Source organism: Malaya genurostris, chromosome 2, assembly GCF_030247185.1.
Source record: "Malaya genurostris strain Urasoe2022 chromosome 2, Malgen_1.1, whole genome shotgun sequence".
Lineage (NCBI taxonomy): Eukaryota > Metazoa > Arthropoda > Insecta > Diptera > Culicidae > Malaya > Malaya genurostris.
In genome coordinates, this window is record NC_080571.1 from 63209352 (window position 1) to 63233851 (window position 24500).

Genomic DNA, 24500 nt, shown 5'->3' on the forward strand with positions numbered 1-24500 from the left:
TGCTTTCGACTACACGGACAGAACGAACAGTGTCAAGGGAAATAAGAAGAATGTGTCCACCATTTAGTGCGTCGAGTACTTTCTGTGCGGGTTTTCTGGGTCGGCTTCGTTCGTTTTAGTATCGAATTTTTGTTGTCCCCGGCTTGGGTAAACCCTCCGAAGAGAATGAGTTCTTCAAGGGTTTTTGGTACTCATGGCAGATGTGAGCCGGCCTTGTTTTGGCACATAATTATCGATTTGTGGTTTTGCTATTTTCCGGCCTAAGTTTTTGAGAGTACCTTGGGAATTAATGTTGGTGTGCGTGTGTGTGTGTGTAATTGTACGTGTTCCAGTTGGTTCTGTGATAATGTTTCAATTTTCTTACTGTAGGCGAAAATTCAGATGTAATATTTTGTGGCTTTCAATTTGCTTCTGTTGTATAACGAAAAGATTTACCGAATTGAAAGCCGTACTTTAAATTATTTAGAGGACGATATTTTGTTTCTCATCATACTTAAGTTGTACCTTTTCTCATATAATTACAAATTACGAATTATTGTGGTTTCACTACCGTAACAGAAGATAGAGAGAAATTCACTGCGGATGAGATGATCTCCAGATGGCGATGCGAATATTTTCTGCAAATGGTAAATAGGGCTACGGACTGGTAACCTTATTGTTGTTTCCATTTTCTAATTGTCCGACCCGACCATAAGCCTCTACATTGCCTTACTATCTGCCTGGGTGCTCACGTACCCGATGACTTTCAAGTAGATCTTAAACAGATTTCTTTTCTTCATTGGGTCTGGATTGGAGAAACGGCCTTTGATTTTTTATATTTTCGTTTTATGTTACGGCCACCCAAACTCCTGCTATTCTTACTCTGCTCTACGGGGCATGAAAAGTCAGGGTATAATATGTCAATGATGCGGTTAGTGGCTAATGAATCCTACTGACACTAAGTCTTCGTCCAGGAAGAAGCTAGAACAAATGAAAACTGACTTGTGGGATCAGAGCTTCTTCTTTTCTCTTCTAAACTAACAATCGACTGTGAATTCTTTCGATGAAAAAGATCATATTTCGCATCAAATTGTATTACCAGAGTTGGGTTTGCTTCGATAGAAATAAAAGACAACTAAGGAATAAATTGAAATGACAGTTACAATGTGAATGTGATACCATATTTCAAATATCATTGGATAAACTAGGACAATAACGAAATAAAAACAATGAATGAATAGAAACAGCGATGGAATAAAAATATTGTACTGTTAAAATCAGGTAACGATGAACAGTGAACTAAACAAAACATCGAACATTTGCAAACAATCCAGTAAATGAGTCAGTTATTGAAGAAAGCAGTGGTAAAATGAACGATGTAAACGTTTTCGTTCGGCACGTCAGAAAAGACATTGCACTTCGTTGCAAAACAAAAAGTGTTCTGTAAGTAGCAGAAACTTTACGTCTGCTTAGCGGTTCAAATTGAACTGCCGAGTTTAGCACTAAGCAGTTCAATTTGAACTGCTCTGCACTGATGAGTCAAAGACGAAACGTAAAAATAATTATGTAAACAAAGTTTTTGAAAAGAATTGTGAAATGAGATGGTAAAACACCTAAATCTCTAAATGAAAGCAGGGAAAACTTACAATATATACATCAACGAAGATATACAAAGGGATTGGAGATTAATACAACAACAGTTTCCTGAGATTTTTACTGACCATTTTTTGCTCCTAAATGAACCCAAAAGTGTCAAAATCGATCAGGCCATCATTCGAAAAACTCTGCGGATAGAGAAGAGCGCAGTCTATTGGTTGCGTCACTCTTTCGGTTATATATGGAACTATATCTTACATACAAAAAAAAAAGAATTTTACAGGTCACTCAATCCCTCATACGATGTGACTTATAAAGACCTAATTCATCATCAGCCAAGCGGATGTGTGATTCCGTGGATCAGTTGATTAACAGACGTACTTCGTGACCCGATGATTCTCGGTTCAAGCCGCGGCCGTCGCTATCAGTGTTCTTTTTTTTTTTTATTTCAATGGAATTCATTCATGGAGTTTTAGACACAATATTGAATACAGTTCGTGCTCGCATCTCAGCCAACACAGTCGAAAATCGTTTATGGTCGAGACAACAGAAACAAAGACAATACAGTGTAGTGAACAATAGAGTGTACGGAATGGTCAAATACGATTTAACAAAGCCTGAAACTTGGCCAACAAGACCAAATTCAATTTGTATAGATTTCAAGCGTTGCAAAGTTAGACCAGCAACAAATGAAATTGAAATCTTATTTAAAGAACGAATGCATCTAGACGCTAATAATGTAAGTGAGATTCAATTCAACAAGGCGTCTAACTGTGTGTACATAATGTTTAAACGTGAAAGCGATGCAATTGCATTCGCTTCGGTTAACAACGAGGTGCACAGCGTTGAGTGTGACAACAATTAATACAAAATTCCTGTGCACATGGTGGACAATGCCATACAAGTACGCGTGCATGACCTTCCCCCGCAGACCAGCGATCAGTGCGTTCGGGAAATCATGTCGCAGTACGGTAAAGTTCTTTCCATCGAAAAGGAAGTATGGCGGAATTTTTTCCCGGGCATCCGGAATGGCGTGCGAGTGGTACGTATGGAACTACGCAAGGCAATTCCATCTTACATCATTTGTGGTCAAGGTGGGACACATCCGTGTAAAACGCTGATTACCTATGAAAATCAGCTGGTTACATGTCAGTTTTGTGAACAACCTGCACACTACGGTAAACCTTGCACTGAAACTGCGAAAAGAACATCTTCAACCAAAGTTCCGTCAACCGTTCAACAACGAAAACTAGTGAGCGTAGTACTCCTGTTTCACCATCAAATCAACCAGCAACTGCAACCAATGTACAACAAGACGCTCCTACAGCAACTAGCAACGAGCTCAAGACTGCGAACAACAAGGAAAACGAAAAGAAGACGGAAATCAACAACAAAACCACCGATGCGGCAATGGAGGACGAGACGAGCCACGAACAAAGTGCCCCTCAACCCTCGCAGGAGGGAAATAGAAACTCTTCTCCTCCTAGAAAAAGAGTGACAACGAGATCCACTTCAAAAAATTCTTTATTTAAAAAATCGGCTAATTTGGCCACGTAAAGCTTGTACGCAAATAGGCCTGAATAAAATTATTTTATTTAATTTTATTTATTAACTTATTATTGTAATATCCATTGGATACGAAATCTACATGGATATGAATGGAGAAAAACCCATTTGAGTTGAACATAAAATATGTCATTCTCAAATGGGCGCAAAAACCACCATCTTTTAAAAAACAACACATAATAATTATCACAATACATCTAAAACTAATAGTCGCATAACATTATTAAAAACAATATACACATAATATAATTAAAAACAAAAACTAAAGACTAGAAAAAATATCAAAACACAGAAGATCGTTTGACTTTACTAGCGAAGCGGCTGGATGATTCGCCAAACTCAAAAAGATCTTCTACAGCAGTGAATGATCGAATGGCAGCGGTTATCGGTTCATTACATCCAAAACTAGTTCTATGAAATCTTTGCTGAAGTAGAGTGCCATTCCGCAGGGTTCTGTTCGGTGCTCGAAAATTAATTTCGGATCGCAATTCCGGTGCATCGATTTCTCCGTTGATCAGTTTTGCAATAACTACTGCCTGTTGTATTTTACGGCGACGTAACAGCGATTCGATTCCGATTAGTTGCCATCTATCCGGATATGGTGGAAGATTCGAGGGATCTCTCCACGGTAAATTCCGTAATGCTAAACGAACAAACCGCTTTTGAACTCGTTCAATTCGCATGCACCACGAGAGCTGATACGGTAACCAAACTGATGAAGCGTTCTCAAGAATAGGTCTAACGAGTGAGCAATATAATGCCTTCAGGCAATGAGGATCTTTAAAGTCCTTAGCGATTTTTGAAATGAATCCCAATTGACGTGAAGCTTTTGAAATAATCAGTGATCGATGTGAATCAAAGGTCAGTTTTTCATCCAACAATACTCCCAAATCGCTCACCTGGTTATCTTTTAAATAAAAAAAAAACAATATTGAATATTCTTCCACGTAAATTTGAGTGAGCTGCGACGATCCATATGTGCATCAAATAAGATGTAAAATCACAGGGTTTTTTCCGAAGTGTGTAGCTTCTAACCGAGCACAAATTGGTCGAAGTCTGTTGGAGAATCTCCGAGCAAATGGGGAAGTTTGTCGGTTACGGTTAATGTTCACAATGATCCATTTGAACAGGGCATGTGGCCACTTGGTACCTTGTCCAAATAAGTTTAACCATCTCCGAGAAAATTGAGCGTTTAGATGAAAGCAGGAAATGTCGCTTACGTCACTCCTACGATTTTATTTCCTCCCACTATCTTTCTTGCAAATCACTATCATACATTAGCCTCATTGATCCTTTTCTCTCTGTCTGTTGCTCATCAGTAGTGATGTGTATAAATTAATTCCAATACTGCTTTATGTCTTAGGACAAGTCTCAAAATAGTTTATCAATGGCTCAGTAGAAGCTTCCTATATGCTTTCTACAAAAATAGCTCTAAGAACGTAGGAAATTCACGTGGAAAAGTGGAAGTGATTTTTACATATGAGAGCACTACAAATCTCAAAACAGTTAAATTTCATAAATATTGAAGATATGAAAAAAAATTGTTGATATTTTAACAGGAGTTAAATGGAAATAATGCAGATATTTGAAAACCTGATTTAATATTAATTAATCACATTGTCATGTTACTCATATTTTCACAAATATTACTAGAAGCTTAAAAAAAATCATTTGAATTTTTACTATTATAAAAACTAACATAACCTTTTCAATTTGTAAGTAGCTCTGAATCATATTTGCAAAAATTTCTGCCTGTTTGCAATGTCGGTTTTCAATTTGCAATACACTTCACCCTGTAATTCCGGAACCGAAAGTCGGATCAGAATTAAATTCAATAGCGTTATATGACCTTTCACCTGAATCTACTAGCGTTTTTCATTGAAAAACACTGGTGGCGCGGATTGCTCTGGTTTTGCACTTTCGAGCAGAAATCGCAATGAAACACCGTCAGAATGTTGCATTTCTGCGTTTATACCGGGTTTGCTCAAATCCACGTTGCTTAGTGCGAATCAAACGAGGCTTCCCGAGAAGTGTTTGTTTGATGAAACTACCCTTGGGTCAGTTCCACTCACTAGTTAAACTACCTTCCTCACTTAAAGCTAGAGGTGGACTAAGCAAAGATGTGTTGGAGCATATATTTATTGATTCCCTTTTGTGCGATAGTTCATACTACACAAATTGAACGAGAGGATGACATCATTATGGAAAGCTGTGATTGGCTCGTGAAAACAAAGGTCAATTCAAATTAATGTTGCAAAGGTATACTATTAATATACTTAAATGATGTTGCCTCATATGTTTATGTTAAATGTTTATGAATCGAATCGGTTTTTGAATTATATAATACCGGGAGTGTAAAAAAAATGAAGCAATTAAGGTTGTGACGCTACATGAGACAGCGGAAAAGTAAGAATGATAGATAAGTAAAGGCAGAGAAGAAGTGAAAGTTTATAAGAGTAAAAATAATGTAGTTAAAAACATTGAAGACATTGAATACGGCGATGGCAGCGAAGACATTACAGGGGAAATTGAAAGTAATAATAAATGTGAACGGACGGAGAAAAAGCAAATTTTTTGAAGAATTGGAGACAAAGGAAACGAACAGACCAGGAAAAAATGTGAAGAGGTGAAAAAATTGAAACTGCTGCAATGATGAACAAGTCAATGTAGCAAGATAGATAAAACATGAAAAAGCAAAGCCTTGGTATTCCTTTATTAGGAATTTGATTTTTGTTTCAACAGACTTCGCAGCCGATTCCTAATGTACATAACCATGGCTAATTCTATGATCCTATTGACACTACGAATCTTTTCAGATCTGGACTCGATTATACGACAACTGGCTTGTAAAAAACATAAAACAATTGAATGTAGAAATAGTAAAGAGCTGAACACAGTGAAGCAGTAGAGGTAGTTGTAATAAAAAAACGTGCCTTATCCACTTAGTAGTGAAACGATACATTTCCTTTGTCGATTTACATGTTTACTGCATCAATAATCGTTTGTCTCTCAAATATTGAGAAAAATGTTTAGGTTATCACTTTGAATTCGAAGATAATGCAGAATCTCCTGTATTAGTAAAAAGGAATCGTGCTAAAAACCAATCGAGCCAAAAATACTATGCTGAAGAGTATTATAAAATTATTATTTAGAGAAACGGGTATAGCGTGATGGGTAAGCCGATGCTTTTCACGCAGCACACCTGGGTTCGATTCCCAAGCCCACACATATGGTCAGTGGCCCGGAGAAGGATCTTGAGGCTTAAACTTCTATAATATAATAAAAAAACATAATTACTTTATCGTTTATTTATACCCGGCTTTAACCTGCCCACGGTCGTTCGCCTACTCATCGCCTCAATCAGAAATGATTGTATTAAAAATTGTGTCTATTTTATATTTCAAGCGTCATTTCATTGCGTTACGTACAAAACCCCCTATTGGGATAAGGCGAAGAAATGTCGATATCTCCGTGAAAAGTTCACGGGTTCTTACATTCTACGACTCGTTTGAATGGTAATACGATAAGGTATCTCAATTTGGAATCATATTTAGTTTTCAAGGTCCATTGTGACAGATATTGTGAAAAAACATTTGAAAGAATTTGATATAGAAGATTGCATAACACGAAAAGTAATCATCAAATCCACAGACAGAAAACAATAACGTAAATACTTCTAGGTAGACTTTTCATTTGAAACTAGTTAGGTCAAAATCGGTTCAGCCATCTGTGAGAAACACGCCTCAATCGATTGGTATATGAGACTTGGTCCTAGTTAGAGGAAGTTAGAGCGAATTCTATACCTTATTTTTATGCGAAGAGCGAAGGTGCAAGAATCCTGGAAAAGTTGAAATATTTAGAATGTAAAAACTGAGAAGATTCAGCAATAGTAAACAATTGTACAAAATATAGTAACAACTTCAAAGTAATGGAAAGCAAAAAAAAATAAACGAATCAAATCAACTGGAAAAATATTGAAGCCAGTGAAGACAATGAAAATAGTAAAGACAGGAAAGAGAGTGAAGATAGTAACAAGAGTGAAGACAGTAAAAAGACTGAAGACAGATAAGACAATGAAGACATAAAAAAGAGTAATAACAGAGAAGAGGGTGAAAACAGTAAAGAGAATGAAGACAGAGAAGGCAATGAAGACAGTGAAAATAGTAAAGACAGAGAATAGAGTGAAGATAGTAACAAGAGTGAAGACAGTAAAGAGAGTGAATCCAAGAAAATCTGTGAAAAAAATGAAGCCAGTGAAAAAAGTGAAGCCACTGAAGACAGTAAAAATAATGAAGACAGTAAAGAGAGTCCATTGCCGTGGTATTGTTGTTGATTTCGTTGCTAGTTGCTGTAGATGTGCCCTGTTGTACATTGTTTGCAGTTACTGGTTGGTTGGATGGTAAGCTGTTAACTGCAGCTGGTGTACTTTGTTCTATAGGGGTTACGTTGGATGGTTTCGTTGAAAGGGATACTTCCCTGTTGTTGGTGACTGTCACAGGTGTACTGGGGTTGCTTGGGGTTGGTGTGAAGGAAGCACCGTTGTCCTTTGGTATAGTTGTCTCCTTGTCCAGTTTCTCACATGGTTTACCGTAGTGAACAGTTTTTTGGCAATATTGACATGTGGTCATCTGATTGTCATAGGTAACAAGTGATTTGCACGGTATTCTTGTATCCTGACCGAATGTCACATAGGAAGGTATAGGCCTCCTCAAGCGCATGCGTAACAAACGTGCGCCATTTAGAATACCGGGGAAAAATTCTTCCACTTTCTTTTTCGATAGAGAGAATCTCTCCGTATTGGGACATAGTTTTTCGAATATAAGGATCGATGACGCTCGAGGGAAGATCATGCACACGCACTTCTATAGCACTATCTTCCATATATACTGGAATGTTGTACTTGATATTTTCATGCTCCACATAGTGCACATTATTATTGTCTTTTGCGAATTGAATTGCATCCAACTCTTTATAGAACTGGATATAAACAACATTATTGGTCTTATTGCATTGAAGTAAATGCACACGTTTAATGTCAAGATGCATTTGCTCCTTAAGCAAACCTTCAAGTTCTCGTATCGAAGGTCGAATACAACAACAATTGTATTCGTTCGTGTCGGCGGTAGTTTTTGTTCGTTTGTTTCACTCATTTCGAGGTCGTGCTATTGTTCACTACACAATACTGTACTTGGTTTCTTCTGTCCCGAACGTAAGCGGTTTTGTTTTATCGACTGACTTGGATGAGATGTGAAACCGAACTGACTTCTATGAATTAGTTAAAATAGCGAAAAAGTTATGACCGGGAAAAACTGAAAAAGCAACGACTATAAACAAAATTGAGTCTTCACAGTAAATGGTACCGTTGGGTAAAATTGTAAGCGAGCTCCATTTCCCAGTCGTATGCTCGTCCTCCTTTCTTGATAATTAAACACACACACCTACTTTTAGCAAATTCACTCGCTTCCTATTTTCACCACGACTCGGAAGGAACACTTTGACGTCATTGCTGCTTCCCGCAGCAAGAAATGGAAAAGTATAGCAGCAAGACATTTAAAGTCCATTAGCAAAATCGATAACGTCCAAAGAACATCCGGTAAACAGTAGCAATCATTTCCTTTTTTTCTCTTCATTAAGAGTACTAGCAGTAGCATCAGTCGTAGCAGCCTTAGTAATGAAGTTAGCAGCAGTAGTAGTAACAGTAGAAGTAGTGGTAAAAGTAATATTAGTACATTGCTAGTACAAGCAGAATTCAATTTTCGAAGAATACCCAGTAAGTTAATGAAAATAAATTAAATCCCGAGGGCTGCAATCGCCTGCTGTCGGTGATGAACTTGATCTGAGCCCCCGAAAGTGCACCACCGCCTTCAAGACAAAAGGCGGAAAACTAAAGCGGGCAACTTCTCTGCTGCTCCAGAAGCATCATCGTCAGTCGTTTTATGTTATCATCGGCGGTCGTGATGGTGATGAGAATGGTTTGCCATACCTTATCTACTTTCGCCGGTGAATGAGGTTCTTTATCTCTTTCTAAAAGTCATAACAAAAGAGGATAAAAGCCGGTGGCCGTGATTCCGACCGCTGCGCTGCCAGTGAGAAGAGATCCGCCCGGATGACGTGGATGGGTTTACTAGTCGGGCAACATTGGAAACGAGTGTGCTATTCTGCTAGCCGGGACAAAGGACCAACGAATAACAGCCACATCAGATTGCTGTGGAACTTGTTTGAGCTTTGAACTTGCCGCTCCGGGATGATCTTTTGCGGAAAGGTTTGCTTCAATGAACGAAGAATGCAGCTGAGGTGTTCACCACACAGAATGCAATTTGGCAAGTTCTGAGAAGGTTTGCTAGTGAAATAATAATGACGACTGACGACACCACGTTTTATTGCAGCCTCTTTGCTGATGCTTCACTCGTTGAGGAGGACGAGAAGGAGGAGTAGGAGGATGGTGGCGAGTGGGAAGTTTGTTGTCACTGAGCTTTTCGCAGAAAAAAAAACAAAAGTTCAGCTTCCCGCCTCGCAAATAGCCTGATTTACTTTCGCCATCAAAGCCATGTTTCACTCGCTGTCCAAAGACGGTGCTTAGAGCGCATCACGCTGTCGGTAAACAAGATCTCTCGGAAAACAAACATCTTCCGAACTTGAAAAGACCGAACAGCTCAGGCGCACTTTGCTCCGTCCGTTGACGACACGACGGGGATAATGTAGGAAAAACCATCAAATCGGATTATTTTACAATAAAACTTTCCCATCTCCGTGCACTTCGGTGAAAGGAAAACTCAATTCCGGCTAGATCAAAGCCCCGCCGACAAAAGGATTGCCCTAATTCCATTCACCCGCCAAACGGCACCGCAGCAGGGTTTCCGTTTTCGGCGCGCCCGATTCCAACCCGGGAGGCCGACGTCGGTCTCGCCATCCTGACGACTTTTCAGGAAGGTAAGATTTATGATGTTCAATTTATCATCGCCTTTGGCTTCGATACATTAGATCGCTCATTAATTATTCCGCAGTCGGCAAGCTTTTCGGTGACGACGGCAGCAGGCGGCGTTGTGCTGCTCAGGCAATGGACGATTAGGGCCAAGTTGAACGGTCTTTTGGCGACCGGAAGAGGGCCGAAGACCGAAAGCTCGCCATTGGTGGGGACTGATGGGGGAACGGTTTGGGGTACGTGCGGATTGTAACGGACAAAACCCTTGCGGAAGGAGATGAGGTGAACCTGAATAGGCAATAATGCGAGGAAATCACGGGATCTGGTCGAGGTCGGCAGAAGATCTAATGCGGTGAAAAGAGGCTCAAGTCTTTTTCGTGGAACCTTTGCTGGAATGATTTTTCGATTTGTATCTCTTTGATGGCATTAGGCCAATACGATGGAAGAGAAATATTTATCCAATGACGGAGGGGAAGAGATGGTTTACCACCGATGGGAAGATTATTCAAATTTAGTTTACAGGCTTTTTGAAAGCTGCCGTTTTCGATGGGAAAATGATGTGATTAAGATTATTATCTCTTGTTTTGCTTTGTCGACTCGGCGATGTGATGAACTCTTCCACTAAATAATTTTACTGGTAGATACCGTTTATTGACCATTGACATTATGAAAACATTACTTCACAGATTTAAGTAAACAAAGTATAGTACGAAGGTTTTATTTCTGTTCGCAGCGTCATCCATCCGGTGTCTCTGTCAATATTGGTCATCCTAGAGTAGTCACTGCTTTGTATCAAATCTCGAATCATTTATTATCTGAACACACTATTCTTTTTTACTGTGACTCATCGAATTGTCAGATCGACGGAATAGATAGACAGCAGTTTGTTTTGAACTGTTTCTGCTTTCAGTGCTGAAAAATTCGACCTGATTCATTTTGTTTCAAACAAGTTATACCTGATTAATACCGTGAACCAAAAATTATTTTTGGACTCCGACTTTGAAAATCAAAAATTGCAAAGTCCTTCAAAGTGACTGAATCAACCACTCTCAAACATTTCGATGATTAGGTCAAACAGTCGAATTTTTTCTCAGCAACCTAAGTAGCAAACCTTGTTCTAGCATTGTATTTCTCCACTCTTCTCGGAACGATTGTGTGATTGATGAAGCGCAGTTTGCTTGGATAATGTGTAACAAGTTTTTTGTTCGATATGTTACATAGCAATAATATTTGTTAAGTAGAAACCAAAAATGAAACTGCTCAAATGAACTTATTGTAGAATCAGTTAAATAAACCGATGTGGAACTTAATCCTTAAATCTTTTTGTGTTCACAAGCAGTAATAAGAATGATTTTCACATTTGTTAAAAAAACGTGCAAAGTCATGTGTCAAACATACCTGACATGAATAGCCGTTCTGTAGTAATTGTGAAACCTGCCAATTTTAACAAGTTTTAATTGCAATACCAGCTAAAGTCCCATCAAAGTGATTCGTCGATGAGAAAAATATAGCTCTTTTCGAGCCCGTAAACAACCAAACAAAAATCTAGTGGCCAAAAGACGCATTTAGAAGATGCACAATGAGCAATTCCACCGCAAATGACAGTTTTTTTTTAACTTTTATTTTTGTATGTTTTGATTAGGCTTAAATTTAGCATAAGTGTTATATATTGCAAAACTCTAGTTTTACTTTTGAGAAGGGATTAAGAAAAACTCCCTTGAAAATTTTTAATTATATATATCCCGGAAACGGTCGGTTCGATCGATTTGGTTTTAAGTAATTATAAGGACTATGTAATTTTTTTGGTAAACATTTGTGTGTGTGTGTGTGTGTGTGGGTGTGTGTGTGTGTGTTTCTCAATTTTCTCAGAGATGGCTGAACCGATTTTCACTAACTTAGATTCAGATAAAAGGTCTTAAGGAGTGTATCCAAAATAAGCTATCCACATACATTTGTGTTGTACGCATGTATTTGTGATGGTTTTTATTGCTCAGATCACAGCATGCTGTGCGTTTGGCTGCCAGCTTTCGTTTGTTTACTTGTTTGTGCGGTTGAAATTCTGCGTTTTCAAAATGTCGTGTGTTGAGAAGGCAGTGATAATTAAGGTTTCGGACACATGGCGTAGTGAGAAGGGTATTGCTAGGCGAAAATTTGCGAAGCGGTTTGGAATTCATCATGTCAGTGTAAAAACCATCATTAATAAGTTTGAAGAACACTATTCTTTGGATAAGCTACCAGGAAGAGGCAGAAAATCCGGTTCTTTCAACCCGAAACATGACTAGAAAGTAGTATCTCTAATCATGAAGAACAAATCAATGTCAATACGTGATTTGGCCAAAAAAGCAGGAACGAGTGTCGGAATTATCCAGGGTGTCAAGAGGCGAAATCACCTGAAGACCTACAAGAAGCAGAAAATCTCGAAAAAAAAGCGTAGAACAGAAGAAGCGAACAGTAACAAGGGCCCGGAAATTGTATTCGCATCTTTTGCAGTGCCCGGATGCATGCGTTTTGATGGACGATGAGACTTATGTAAAGGAGGACTCAAAAACCCTTCCAGGTCCACAATACTTTACTGTCGTCGTTGGGGAGGATGTGAGCGATGCGGACAGGTCGATTCAAGTGAAGAAATTCGGTCGAAAAGTACTGGTATGGCAAGCAGTATGTTCCTGTAGTTTGAAGTCAACCATTTTTTACACTACCGGAATTACCAAAGCAGAATTCTATCCATCTGAGTGTCTTCAGAAGAGATTGCTGCCTTTATATAAGAAGCATAGCACACCTCCACTGTTTTGGCCGGATTTAGCGTCGGCTCACTATGCCAAAACCACTCTCAATTGGCTTGCAGAAAAGGGTATAAATTTCATTGAGAAAAATATCAATCCACCAAATTGCCCTCAGCTTCGACCCATCGAACGTTACTGGGCAATCGTGAAGAGAGTCTTCAAGAAGACTGGTAAGGCAACTGAGAACATGCAGGAGTTTTAAAAAAATTGGACTCAAGCGTCCAAAAAATGAGAGGCAACACTTGTCCGGAACTTGATGAAGAGCGTTCGATCAAAAGTTCGAAAATTCGTGAAGAAATAACATAAATTTAATCCGGTTTTCATTATGCTCAAGTTCAACCTCGTACAATAAAGGATCAATTTTTAGTTTGAATAAAATATCGTTTTTTATCATAATTTGAAAGAAAAATTTGTGGATAGCTTATTTTCGATACACTCCTTATGGCCTCACACAATTTTCTTGAATTTTATTTGGATCCAACTCCCGGTTCCGGAATTTCAAGGATATGTGTGCAAACTTTTTAAGAAATGCGCACTCAATTTTCTCGGAATTTTTTTAACCGATTTTCACAAACTAAGAAGCAAATAAAAGGTTTTGAAATTTTTTCAAAAGTTCCCAAAAAATTTATCCGACTTCCGGTTCCGGTATAACAGTGCGATTAGTAGAAAGTGTCAATTTCATAAGTATTTTTCACAAGCGATGGCAAAACGAGATGCACATTTTTATAAAACTCACTGCTGAATTAATCTAGTAGGCAGATTTTATTAGTTATACCGTTTACGTTTATTCATCAGAGCTGCCCGAGAGTTGATCCAGAGTCACCCAAACAACTTTTGAGAGTGGACTTCGTTTCGCTCTGAAAATTGTCCCGGGTCGCACCACGACATCCACGCAAGTTTGTTTATTTTTTTTCTTATTTTTTTTTAATTGTTGTGTAGGGCGCGTACCACGTGTTCGTTTTACTCGGAGTCAGAGTCGCCCGCGTGTAGGTTCAAAAAATGGAAACGGTATTAGTGAATATATTAAAATACTACTAGTCTCCGGTTTCCGCTTCCGAAAGCACCGATAATAGTGAAGAAAATCTCCAAAAACAGAACTCACTTCGATTTCTCAGCAACGGTTGAAGCGATTTTCACAAATCATGATTCAAATTAAATCTCTAATTGTCTTCAAAAATACTGTGCAATTTCTTCCTAATACGACTCCCGGTTCCGAAATTATAAGGCGATGAGTGTCAACACATTCAAATCGTCATTCAAAATGACGATGCAAAACTGGTACGCTACGGTACGTGCAGCTTTGCTCCGTTCCCAGCGTGCTTTGTTCAATTTCGTATAGCGTGCAGGGTTGCCACATTAAAATTAATATTTGTCAGATGAAAAATTAAAAAATTGTAAATATTTATTTCTTCTATTCTTTTCTTTTATTTGTAAATTTTTAATTCTTTAATTTAATTTGTACCTACTTGTTAGTGTTATTACATGATCATGATAACGATGCTTTTCTATAAAAGTACACGTATTGGATCAATAAGTCCCGAGACTAACAATGGAAACAACATTTTTTTCCAACATTTTTTTTTATTCATCAACATAATCACCTTTTAGGGTGATACAATGGTTCCAACGTTTTTTCAATTTTTCAATACCATGTTTATAAAAAATTTATCTTTCGCTTCAAAATAAGCATCAGTTTCCACGATGACCTCCTCATTTGAGCCAAATTTTTTTCCCTGGAGCATTTTTTTAAGATCAGCAAAGAGCCAGTAGTCACTGGAGGCTAAACCTGGCGAGTATGGGTGTTGGGAAGCAGATCAAAGCCCAATTCGTTTAATTTCGCCATTGTTTTCATCGACTTGTGGCAGGGTGCATTTTGTTCCATCGAAAGCAATCGCGGCACCCACTTGGAAAAAACCTTTTTCATGCTCAATTTTTCATGAAGGATAGTAAATACACTTCCATATGATATCTGTGTCATCTCAGCAATCTCACGGAACTTCACTTTACGATCTTTCATTATAATTATTGTCACTTCACTCACATTTTCCGGTGTAACGGCTTCCACAGGTTTACCCGAGCATTCCGTGTCATTTGTGTCGGTACGACCACGTTTAAACTCGGCGAACCACCGACAAATCGTTGCTTTTGATGGACAAGAGTCCGGATATCATTTTTCAATCCATTGTTTTGCTTGCACGGTGTTTTTACACATTGAAAAACAATGTTTTATCAAAACACGAAACTCGGTTTTTTTCATTTTTTTAAACAAACTACAAAACGACTTTACTCCAACCTCGATAACTCAGCTGTTTCTGGTCGGATCGACTTAAAATTTTGACCCGTTTCAAGCAAAGGTTAGTACTCTAGAAAGACGTGGTTACTGGTTTACTACGAGCGCCATCTCTGCTTTAGTCTCGGGACTTATTGATCCATGTGTTATAAGGGGCGTTTCACGCAAAATCAGCCACCCAAATTTTTTTTTCATCTAACTATTTTTTTCGGTAAAGAACTCGAAAATATTCGACACGTAGTTTTTTTATTTCAAATGGTACGTGGAATTTTCGAGATATGATTTTTTGAAGTTTTGCGTTTACAAAAAAGATTCTTTTTTCAACAGCCTATACCGCAAAATCTAATAAAGATACAAACATTCGTCCAAGACATGAAATGTGCGTCCTTTCCTTAGATTTCAAATAAGCGATTCCATAAAACAACCTTCAAAGTTAATATCATGCAAAAAGTTAAAAATTATTGAAAAAATAAAAAAATTCAAACTTGGGCCTAATTTTTTTTTAATCAAAAAAGGAGGTCTTAGGGGCTTAACTCAATCTTGGCAAAGTTTCAGAGTGGAAAGATTAATACTATTGGAGCAGTGAATTTTTCAATCACGACCCGCACGGAGTATACCGCAGCGCAACTCACTCCGATACGGTCTTAACCTATCGACACATGCCGTGCCACTGATCGAATCCTAACATTGACAGTTTATTGTTAGCAGAGCTAATAAAAGTCATTTTCATTGACTCAAAATAGACGAAAATGACGAGAAATTACTGTCACTCTCAGCTTCGCTTGCAAACTATGAGAACCAAGTCCCTGCTAGGCCGCCATGTTTTCGTGACCATCATCTTTTCCGCAAAGACGAAAACAACGAAGAAGTATATAAGTTCGTTGTTGCTAAATATCTGTGATATTTAGCTTTGAAAGTTGATTTTTTTATGTTTGATTATAAATGTGATATCGTTATGAAACGTGCGCTGCCAAATTGTAATACTGACTTTCACAATAAATGAAGTGTTGTATTTTACTTCATTTTGTTTACTTCGCTCTCACTGACTTGCTAGCTTTGATGGCCCCGAAGGACTGAGATGTTGGTTACGATAGCACTAGCTGGAGCGCCTTATTGTTGCCACCGGGCTGATGAGAACGAAATCCATGTCCAGTCAATGACATAAGTGGGAGAGTAGTTTCAAAATTGTGTTTTTTCTTTCATTTGCAGTTTTCAGTGAAAATCCCATAGAATGCAGTGTCGATATTCAACCGAAGCCGTGAGAATCTAAAATGACACAAAAGGTTTCACAATAACTTTTACCTGTTGGTGCTCGAATTTGTAGTAATTTTGGTTTCCAAAGAGGTTCTGGGATGTAATTACTTCGATTTGTCATATTTGAGTCACTATTTATAGCCAAGCGTCACAGATTTTCAATACATCGATGAAAAAATGAGAATTGAAATTCTGCTGATGCTACCTGAAGACGTTAGTCATAGAGGAAAGAGTGACGTTGGCAATTATACTCTCTCATTTTTTCGATGAGAAACGAAAATGCTTCGTCTCTCTTCGTTTGTTCTTATGTCGGTCATTTACGAATGAGACAGTGAAATATTGAAAATGAGGCTGTTGGATTGGATTCTTTCATTGAGAATGCGTGACAATTTTAAGCTCTGATTGTTAGTAACGTTTCAGTTAAGATCGCGGTGTAAAAATGAATTCAAAAATCCAAATTCGTTGCTGCAATCCATTTAACTTTAAAACTCATTTTAGTAAAAATCAAGAACATCCGTTGCGTCGGGTTTCTTCTTCCCTTCTTGATTTTATTGCAAGCAAGTGATGTTTTGTGTGCACCGTATAAGCAAAAAGCGAATAAAATTGGGGCAAAGGATTTACGTGAGTATTAAAATAATGATGACATACAATTTTGGAAAACTTGCGAAAATGATGCAATTTAAACTATTCAGCTGTGAGGGAAAATTCTGCTGATGCAATAATGATGACAGATTCTGAATCCTCTGAGACTGATGACAATGTGTCTATATTCAGTAACTATACAGAATTAATTCTTACATTTGCTTACAATATACACCGAAACCTCCATTTACGAACTAAACGGGGGTTCGTAAAAAGAGGTAGTTCGTAAAAAAAGCAATGTTGCAAATATTCTTCGTGTGACTAATTCATTCACGCATCCTTGCTGTGATTATACTGCCTTCGAATATGCCAGGCTCGAACAACGTTGAACTATTCACTGCTCAAAAGAGAGAAGGGTGCAAAAGGAATAAGCAATAATCGTAGAGAACCCGAATATACTAATCCATTCTTCGCTGCTGGTATACATCGTGCATGTTCGTTTTATACATTCGTTTGTCATTCGTTCATTTATTTTATTCTTCGAATTGGTTCGAATAGCGTCACGGCGAAGATCGTTGGTTTCCATTCTTCGCGAAGCATTCTTCATCCAATAAATTCATCATATCTCGTTCGGTAGCAGTAACGGGAGAATGCTGGAATATAGTTCATCACATACACATAAGACTATGGTAATAGTGCGGGGGGAAACATCTTAATTTGCATGTTTCAAAGACAGCACGAGCGATCATCGCGAATGAGGTTTGGCGATGATCGCTGTATGAATATTCGTTCGATATTCGCGTTAAGTCATTTGGGGGTATGTTCAATGCGAATAACAACTGCAAGGAATAGATATTCGTGCAAGTAACGAAGCAGCGTCGGCTTCGTTCGCGCCCGAATATACGGACAAGTCCGAATACCAGAACGATTATCGAACAAAGGCGAAGGAAAGCGAGCGATGATCATAGACATTCGTTGTATTTTTGATATTCGAGCAACATTGAAAAAAAGTTTACGTTATTTGGGATTTGGTTCGTAAAAAAAGTTTACGTTATTTGGGATTTGGTTCGTAAAAAAAGTTTTGTGTGATTATTGTGGAAATCGCGCATCGTATGTTCATTTTCGGAACGGATGTGAAGAGTAAGTGCAAGAAAATGATGTTTGAGCTCGTTTCAAAATCCAAGATGGCGGCTTCCGGTTGATTGAGATTGCCTAAAACCCCTAACAATATGGGTATATTCGGAACGGAATTGATGAGTAGATGTCGGAAAACGATGTTTGAGGTAGTTTTGAAATTCAAGATGGCGACTTCCGGTTTGTTGATATTCATTGAAAACCCTTGCAATATGGGTATTCTCGGAACGGGATTTATGAGTAGTTGTCAGAAAACGATGTTTGAGGTGGTTCTTAAATCCAAGATGGTAACTTCCGATTTGTTGATATTCCTTGAAACCCCTTACAATATGGGTACTTTCGGAAAAAGATTTAAAAGTAGACGTCGGAAAATTATATTTGAGGTGGTTTTGAAATGCAAAACAGTGACTTCCGGTTTATTAGTATCTTTTGAAAGTTTTGCCATTTTCCTTTAACTTGGTATTCCTTTAAAACACTATACCGTTCCGAAAATATCCATATTGTAAGGGTTTTCAAGGAATATAAAAAACCGAAAGTCGTCATCTTGGATTTAAGAATCACCTCAAATATTGTTTTCTGACATCTACTCATCAATCCCGTTCCGAAAATACCCATATTGTATGGGTTTTCAAGAAATATCAACAAACCGGAAGTCGCCATCTTGGATTTCAGAACCACTTCAAACATCATTTTCCGACATCTAATCATCAATTCCGTTCCGAAAATACCCATATTGCAAGGGTTTTCAAGGAATATCAACAAACCGGAAGTCTCCATCTTGAATTTCAAAACTACCTCAAACATCGTTTTCTGACATCTACTCCTCAATTCCGTTCCGAAAATACCCATATTGTATGGGTTTTCAAGGAATATCAACAAACCGGAAGTCGCCATCTTGGATTTCAGAACCACCTCAAACATCATTTTCCGACATCTAATCATCAATTCCGTTCCGAAAATACCCATATTGCAAGGGTTTTGAAGGAATATCAATCAACCGGATGTCGCCATCTTGGATTTAAGAACCACCTCAAATATCGTTTTCCGACATCTACTCATTAACCTCGTTCCGAAAATACCCATATTGTAAGGGTTTTTTCGAGGAATATCAACAAACCGGAAGTCGCCATCTTGAATTTCAAAACTACCTCAAACATCGTTTTCTGACTTCTACTCATCAATTCCGTTCCGAAAATACCCATATTGTATGAGTTTTCAAGGAAAATCAACAAACCGGAAATCGCCATCTTGGATTTCAGAACCACTTCAAACATCATTTTCCGACATCTACTCATCAATTCCGTTCCGAAAATACCCATATTGCAAGGGTTTTCGAGGAATATCAATCAACCGGAAGTCGCCATCTTGGATTTCCAAAATACCTCAAACATCATTTTCCGGAATCTACTCTTTAAACCCGTTCCAAAAATACCCATATTGTAGTAGTTTCCATGGAATCGGAAATCGCTTCCGATGAATGACAAAACCTCTTTTTACGAAGTAGGTTCGTAAAAGAAGATTACGTTATTTGGGATTTGGTTCGTAAAAAGAGGTACGTAAAAAGAGGTAACGTATAAAAAGTGTTCGTAAACGGAGGTTTGGGTGTAACATTGAATTTCCCAAATTTTAAAATATTGATAGCCTTTTAAGAATGAACCATATTTGCCTGGTTATCTTACCGAATTAAAACAAAAATTTCATTCAAAAGATGCATCTAAATCCGAAAGAATGAGAATTTTAACTGTTTTGCCAAAAAACACATCAAGATATTTTGTTACGAAAGTAAGGAATCTCATGGGATAAAAGAATTATTGATTCCGGAACAAAGAGTAAAAACTACTTTTTTTATTGAACTTTTGATGTCTTTATATTAAAATCATGAATAATAATAATTAAAGTCAAGCAAATTTTACACGGTGCACACAAAACATTATTTGCTTGCAAAAAATCTAATTTCACAAGAAGGGAAGAAGAAATTCGACGCAACGGATATTTTTGATCTTTGAATTCATTTTTACACCGCGATCTTAACTGAAACGTTGCTAACAATAAACTGCCAAAGTTAGGATTCGATCAGTGGCACGGCATGTGTCGACAAGTTAATACCGTATCCGAGTGAGTTGCGCTGCGGTACACTCCGCGCGAGCGGGTCGTGATTGAAAAATTCACTGCTCCGAAAGTATTAATCTTTCCACTCTGAAACTTTGCCAAGATTGAGTTAAGCCCCCAAGGCTTCATGTTTTAATTAAAAAACCAAAAAAAAATTAGGCCCAAGTTTGATTTTCTTTAATTTTTTCAATAATTTTTAACTTTAGCACATATTAATACAAAACGCGAAAGAAAAGGAAAGTATTCTCGGTAGCCGGCTACTCAGAGCAATGAACACATTTATGTGTTTGTTATTGCAAGAATTTTTACACAGGTTACACAAATAACACGGTTTTTGAGAAGGACATTAGAATTATTCAATTTTTATTTTTGTTTATTTATTTTTGTTTTATTTAAACGGGGTATCTCCTCCTTGGTTCTACAATATTTTCACTTTAGTAATACATGTAATAACTACACACGTTCATTTCTAATAGAATGTATTACAAAAACCCCTTTATTAATCAATCCAATAGTACGAAATTTGTAATTTTTGAAAAAAATCTACTTTGGGATTTTGAGATTTCCGAAATCGATTCTTTTTGTTGTTGTCAATTGTCTGAAAAATGCATGAAACTTCGAGATTTAGTGTAATCTTTGAAAAACAAAAGTTAACTTTGAAACAAATTTCGGGATAACACCAGATCTCGACGTTAATACCGTAGCTTTCAGACGCATCTAAACTCTTTGAAAAACACAGATGCTGAGCGACGAACTGATGAGTTATTATGGCGTTTTCGCTTGAAGCAAAACCCAACCCAGTTTCGACCCTAGCTGCTGTCAAATGTGTGGATTTGACTGCAGTTGGGGTTGGAACTGCGATAGTTTCGGCTTCAAGCAAAATCGACATTAGGCTGCTATCCGAATGCAAACGTCACGCGAAGCGTCAATACGTGCGTACGAGCTAGTTACATTTGATCAAAGCAAACCTGTCAGAATGAGTGCGATGTGGTAAAAGTACTTCGCATCATAACGCTTCGCAAATCGCATTATCTCTGACATGCTTGCATTGATGCAATAGAACTTGATCGCACGCTCGTAATGACGCTTCGCGTGACGGTTGCACTATGGTAGGAATGTTAGGTTGCTGTCAGAGTGAACGCGTTTTGTGAAGCGAGGCGAAGCGTTTTGAAGCGATGCAATGTTATCGCATCGCGTTCACTGTAACATGCTTGCTTTGAATAAATGAAACAAGTTCGCAAGCGCGTTTTGACGCTTCGCGTTCCGCGCTCACTCTGACAGCAAGCTTTCAGAGTGAAAGTGACGAGGCGCGCGTGCGAGCTAGTTGCATTTGATCAAAGTAAACCTAGCAAAGTGAATGCGAAGCGAAAACATTGCATTGAATCGCTTCGCTTCGGTTCGCGTTCCGCGCTCACTCTGACAGCAAGATTAGAGTAAGAAAACATTGAATAGGTAATCGATGATATAAACATAATCTACTTCGTCTTGTAGTTGCTCCTCGAAATCTAAACAAAGATTATTTGATTATTATTATTATATTCGAATAATTTCTCTTGGATTTCATCTTCGTTTACAGTTTTTCAACAAAGCTGATATTCTCAACCATTTCAGAATATTCTTTTCAGGAATACATTTCGATCGATTACTTGAGTGTAAGTAGTTTTCAAAAATGTATAAAATGGATATTTTCGTCCTTAGGTGAAATGGGATGCCGAATCCACACACCTGACAAATTGTCATAATGTAACATGTTCAAACATAAAGATGTCAGGTATACAATGTTTAGATAATAACCGATCTTAAACACTTATTGAAATACTCATTTCTAAAGCAAACAAATACCTCAGGTAGTCAAGTTTGACACGCCTAGTAACAAGTTTAAGCTTCATAAGAAATTGCAGGTTTCCCCTTACGGGTAAAAATATTAAAACAATTTTTTCCTATTCCCACTCATGCATTCCAAACCAAAAAATTACCCGAATTGGCTGACATTTCACACAAACGGTTGCCTGTTTACGTCAAAAATGTTTGTCATCCTGCTCACTCCTACCCATTATTATTTTATACGATTTTCGACACTTGTTCAACAATTTAAAAAAGCAACGTTTTCAGTCTTCCAGTAAAACTCTAGTGAAGCAGGTTGGAGTACATAACTATTTGCTATCTGGCGTTGTGCCATGAAATAATCGTCGGACATATCTAGTGTAAAGTTTAGAAGTGTACAATCAGCTGCGCCCTAATCATGGACACCGACGACGTGGAATCCTCCAGTAGCAGCAGCACCTTGTCGACGTTGAACAGTTTTTTCTCGTTCACCAGTCCGGCGGTTAAGAAACTGCTTGGCTGGAAGCAGGGTGACGAAGAAGAGAAATGGGCCGAGAAAGCCGTCGACAGTTTGGTGAAGAAACTTAAGAAGCAAAAAGGTGCCATCGAAGATTTGGAACGGGCACTGTCCTGTCCCGGGCAACCATCGAAATGCGTTACGATTCCAAGATCTCTCGACGGACGATTGCAGGTTTCCCATCGCAAGGGTCTTCCACATGTCATCTACTGTCGGGTGTGGCGTTGGCCCGATCTCCAAAGTCACCACGAGCTTAAACCGATCGAAACGTGTCAGTATCCATTCACGGCCAAGCAGAAGGAAGTCTGCATCAACCCGTACCACTACAAACGGGTTGAAAGCCCGATCCTACCGCCGGTGTTGGTTCCTCGGCACTCGGAATTCGCTCCCGGTCACTCGCTTTTGCCATTTCATCAGATGAACGAATCCAGCATGCCACATAACGTAAGTTACACGAATTCCGGTTTCAACAACGCACACATCGGTAGCGGAGGACCAAACTCACCCGCTTCATCCCACATGGGACCGAACAGTCCGATCTCTTCGGTGTCCAGCCCAGGACCGATCAACTCGAATCCTCAAAGCCCATACGGATCTTTACCGGAGACACCACCTCCTGCCTACAGCCCCTCGGAGGATGGCAGCAATGCGGCCGGTACGGAAAGCAATCAAATGGACACCAATCAGCTGCACGGCGAAGTGGCTCCGGTCAGCTATCAGGAGCCTCCGTACTGGGCCAGCATAGCATACTACGAACTGAACTGTCGCGTTGGTGAAGTATTCCACTGCAACGCGACCTCCATCATCGTCGACGGTTTCACCAATCCATCCAACAACTCCGATCGCTTCTGTCTCGGTCAGCTCAGTAACGTGAACCGGAACAGCACCATCGAAAACACCCGGCGTCACATCGGCAAGGGAGTCCACCTCTACTACGTCGGGGGCGAAGTGTACGCCGAGTGCCTGTCGGATTCGGCCATTTTTGTGCAGAGCCGTAACTGCAACCATCACCACGGATTCCACCCGAGTACGGTGTGCAAAATTCCGCCCGGATGTTCACTGAAGATCTTCAACAATCAGGAATTCGCCCAGCTCCTGTCGCACTCGGTCAACCACGGATTCGAAGCGGTGTACGAACTGACCAAAATGTGCACGATACGGATGAGCTTCGTGAAGGGCTGGGGTGCCGAGTATCACCGGCAGGACGTCACTTCGACGCCCTGCTGGATCGAGATTCACCTGCACGGACCGCTGCAGTGGCTGGACAAGGTACTGATTCAGATGGGTTCGCCCCACAATGCAATCAGTTCGGTGTCGTAGGGAGGCGGAATGAAGACCGAAAGATTAGGGAGAGTAATTTTTTTAAAGTAAAATAATAAAACTTCTGATGTAATAAAGCGATCAAATCTGATGTGTATTGTTTACAAATAAATTTCAACAATTTTCAACCAGAATGTAAATAAAATGACAAGAAGAAATTATATTGTTATAGTTCTTTTTCCACTGGCTAACAATTGTCCAGTTTACCTAACCGTCCAACCGGATTACCCTTTCATCTACAATTATCCCGTCTGTAAACGCATCTTTGATCAGCGTACAACGAAACATCGAAGACTAGAAATACATCAAAGCTTTGCGTTGAATTTTTCGTTGTTTGATAATAAATTCATTTAAAAAATGATCAGATACACGATAATCAACACCAAGTCGATTCGCAACACCATCAATCATCTGCTTCTTTCAAATTATATCAAGGTATTAGTTCGATTGGATACAAGTAAAAAACAACTGTCTGCTTTTCTCTAGCTAGAAAGATAATCTATAGGAAGTAAGAGTTACATTCGATATACAATTACAATTTGCCTTGAATCTGTTCGAACAGAACAGATCAAAGAATAAAACTGAAGATTTCACATGAGTAACGAACGTTATAGTTTTATTTTT

General features: G+C 38.7%; 2 protein-coding genes across 3 annotated transcripts in view; one reads left to right on the forward strand and one right to left on the reverse strand.

Annotated features, from left to right (window-relative positions):
* The window catches only part of LOC131430781 (connectin-like), a 502561-nt gene that overhangs the window by 414634 nt on the left and 63427 nt on the right, over positions 1–24500 (reverse strand). The gene's annotated exons all lie outside the window — the stretch shown is intronic.
* Positions 20918–24181, forward strand: LOC131430782 (protein mothers against dpp-like). 2 transcript variants are annotated; one of them, XM_058595990.1, is made up of 2 exons: positions 20918–20939; positions 22456–24181. In XM_058595990.1, the coding sequence occupies exon 2, from the start codon at positions 22458–22460 to the stop codon at positions 23874–23876; it is 1419 nt and encodes a 472-aa protein (XP_058451973.1). In that variant the 5' UTR covers positions 20918–20939; positions 22456–22457; the 3' UTR covers positions 23877–24181. The 2 variants fall into 2 exon arrangements, with proteins under 2 accessions (XP_058451973.1, XP_058451972.1); XM_058595989.1 differs by lacking the exon at positions 20918–20939 and having other exon boundaries at positions 21914–24181.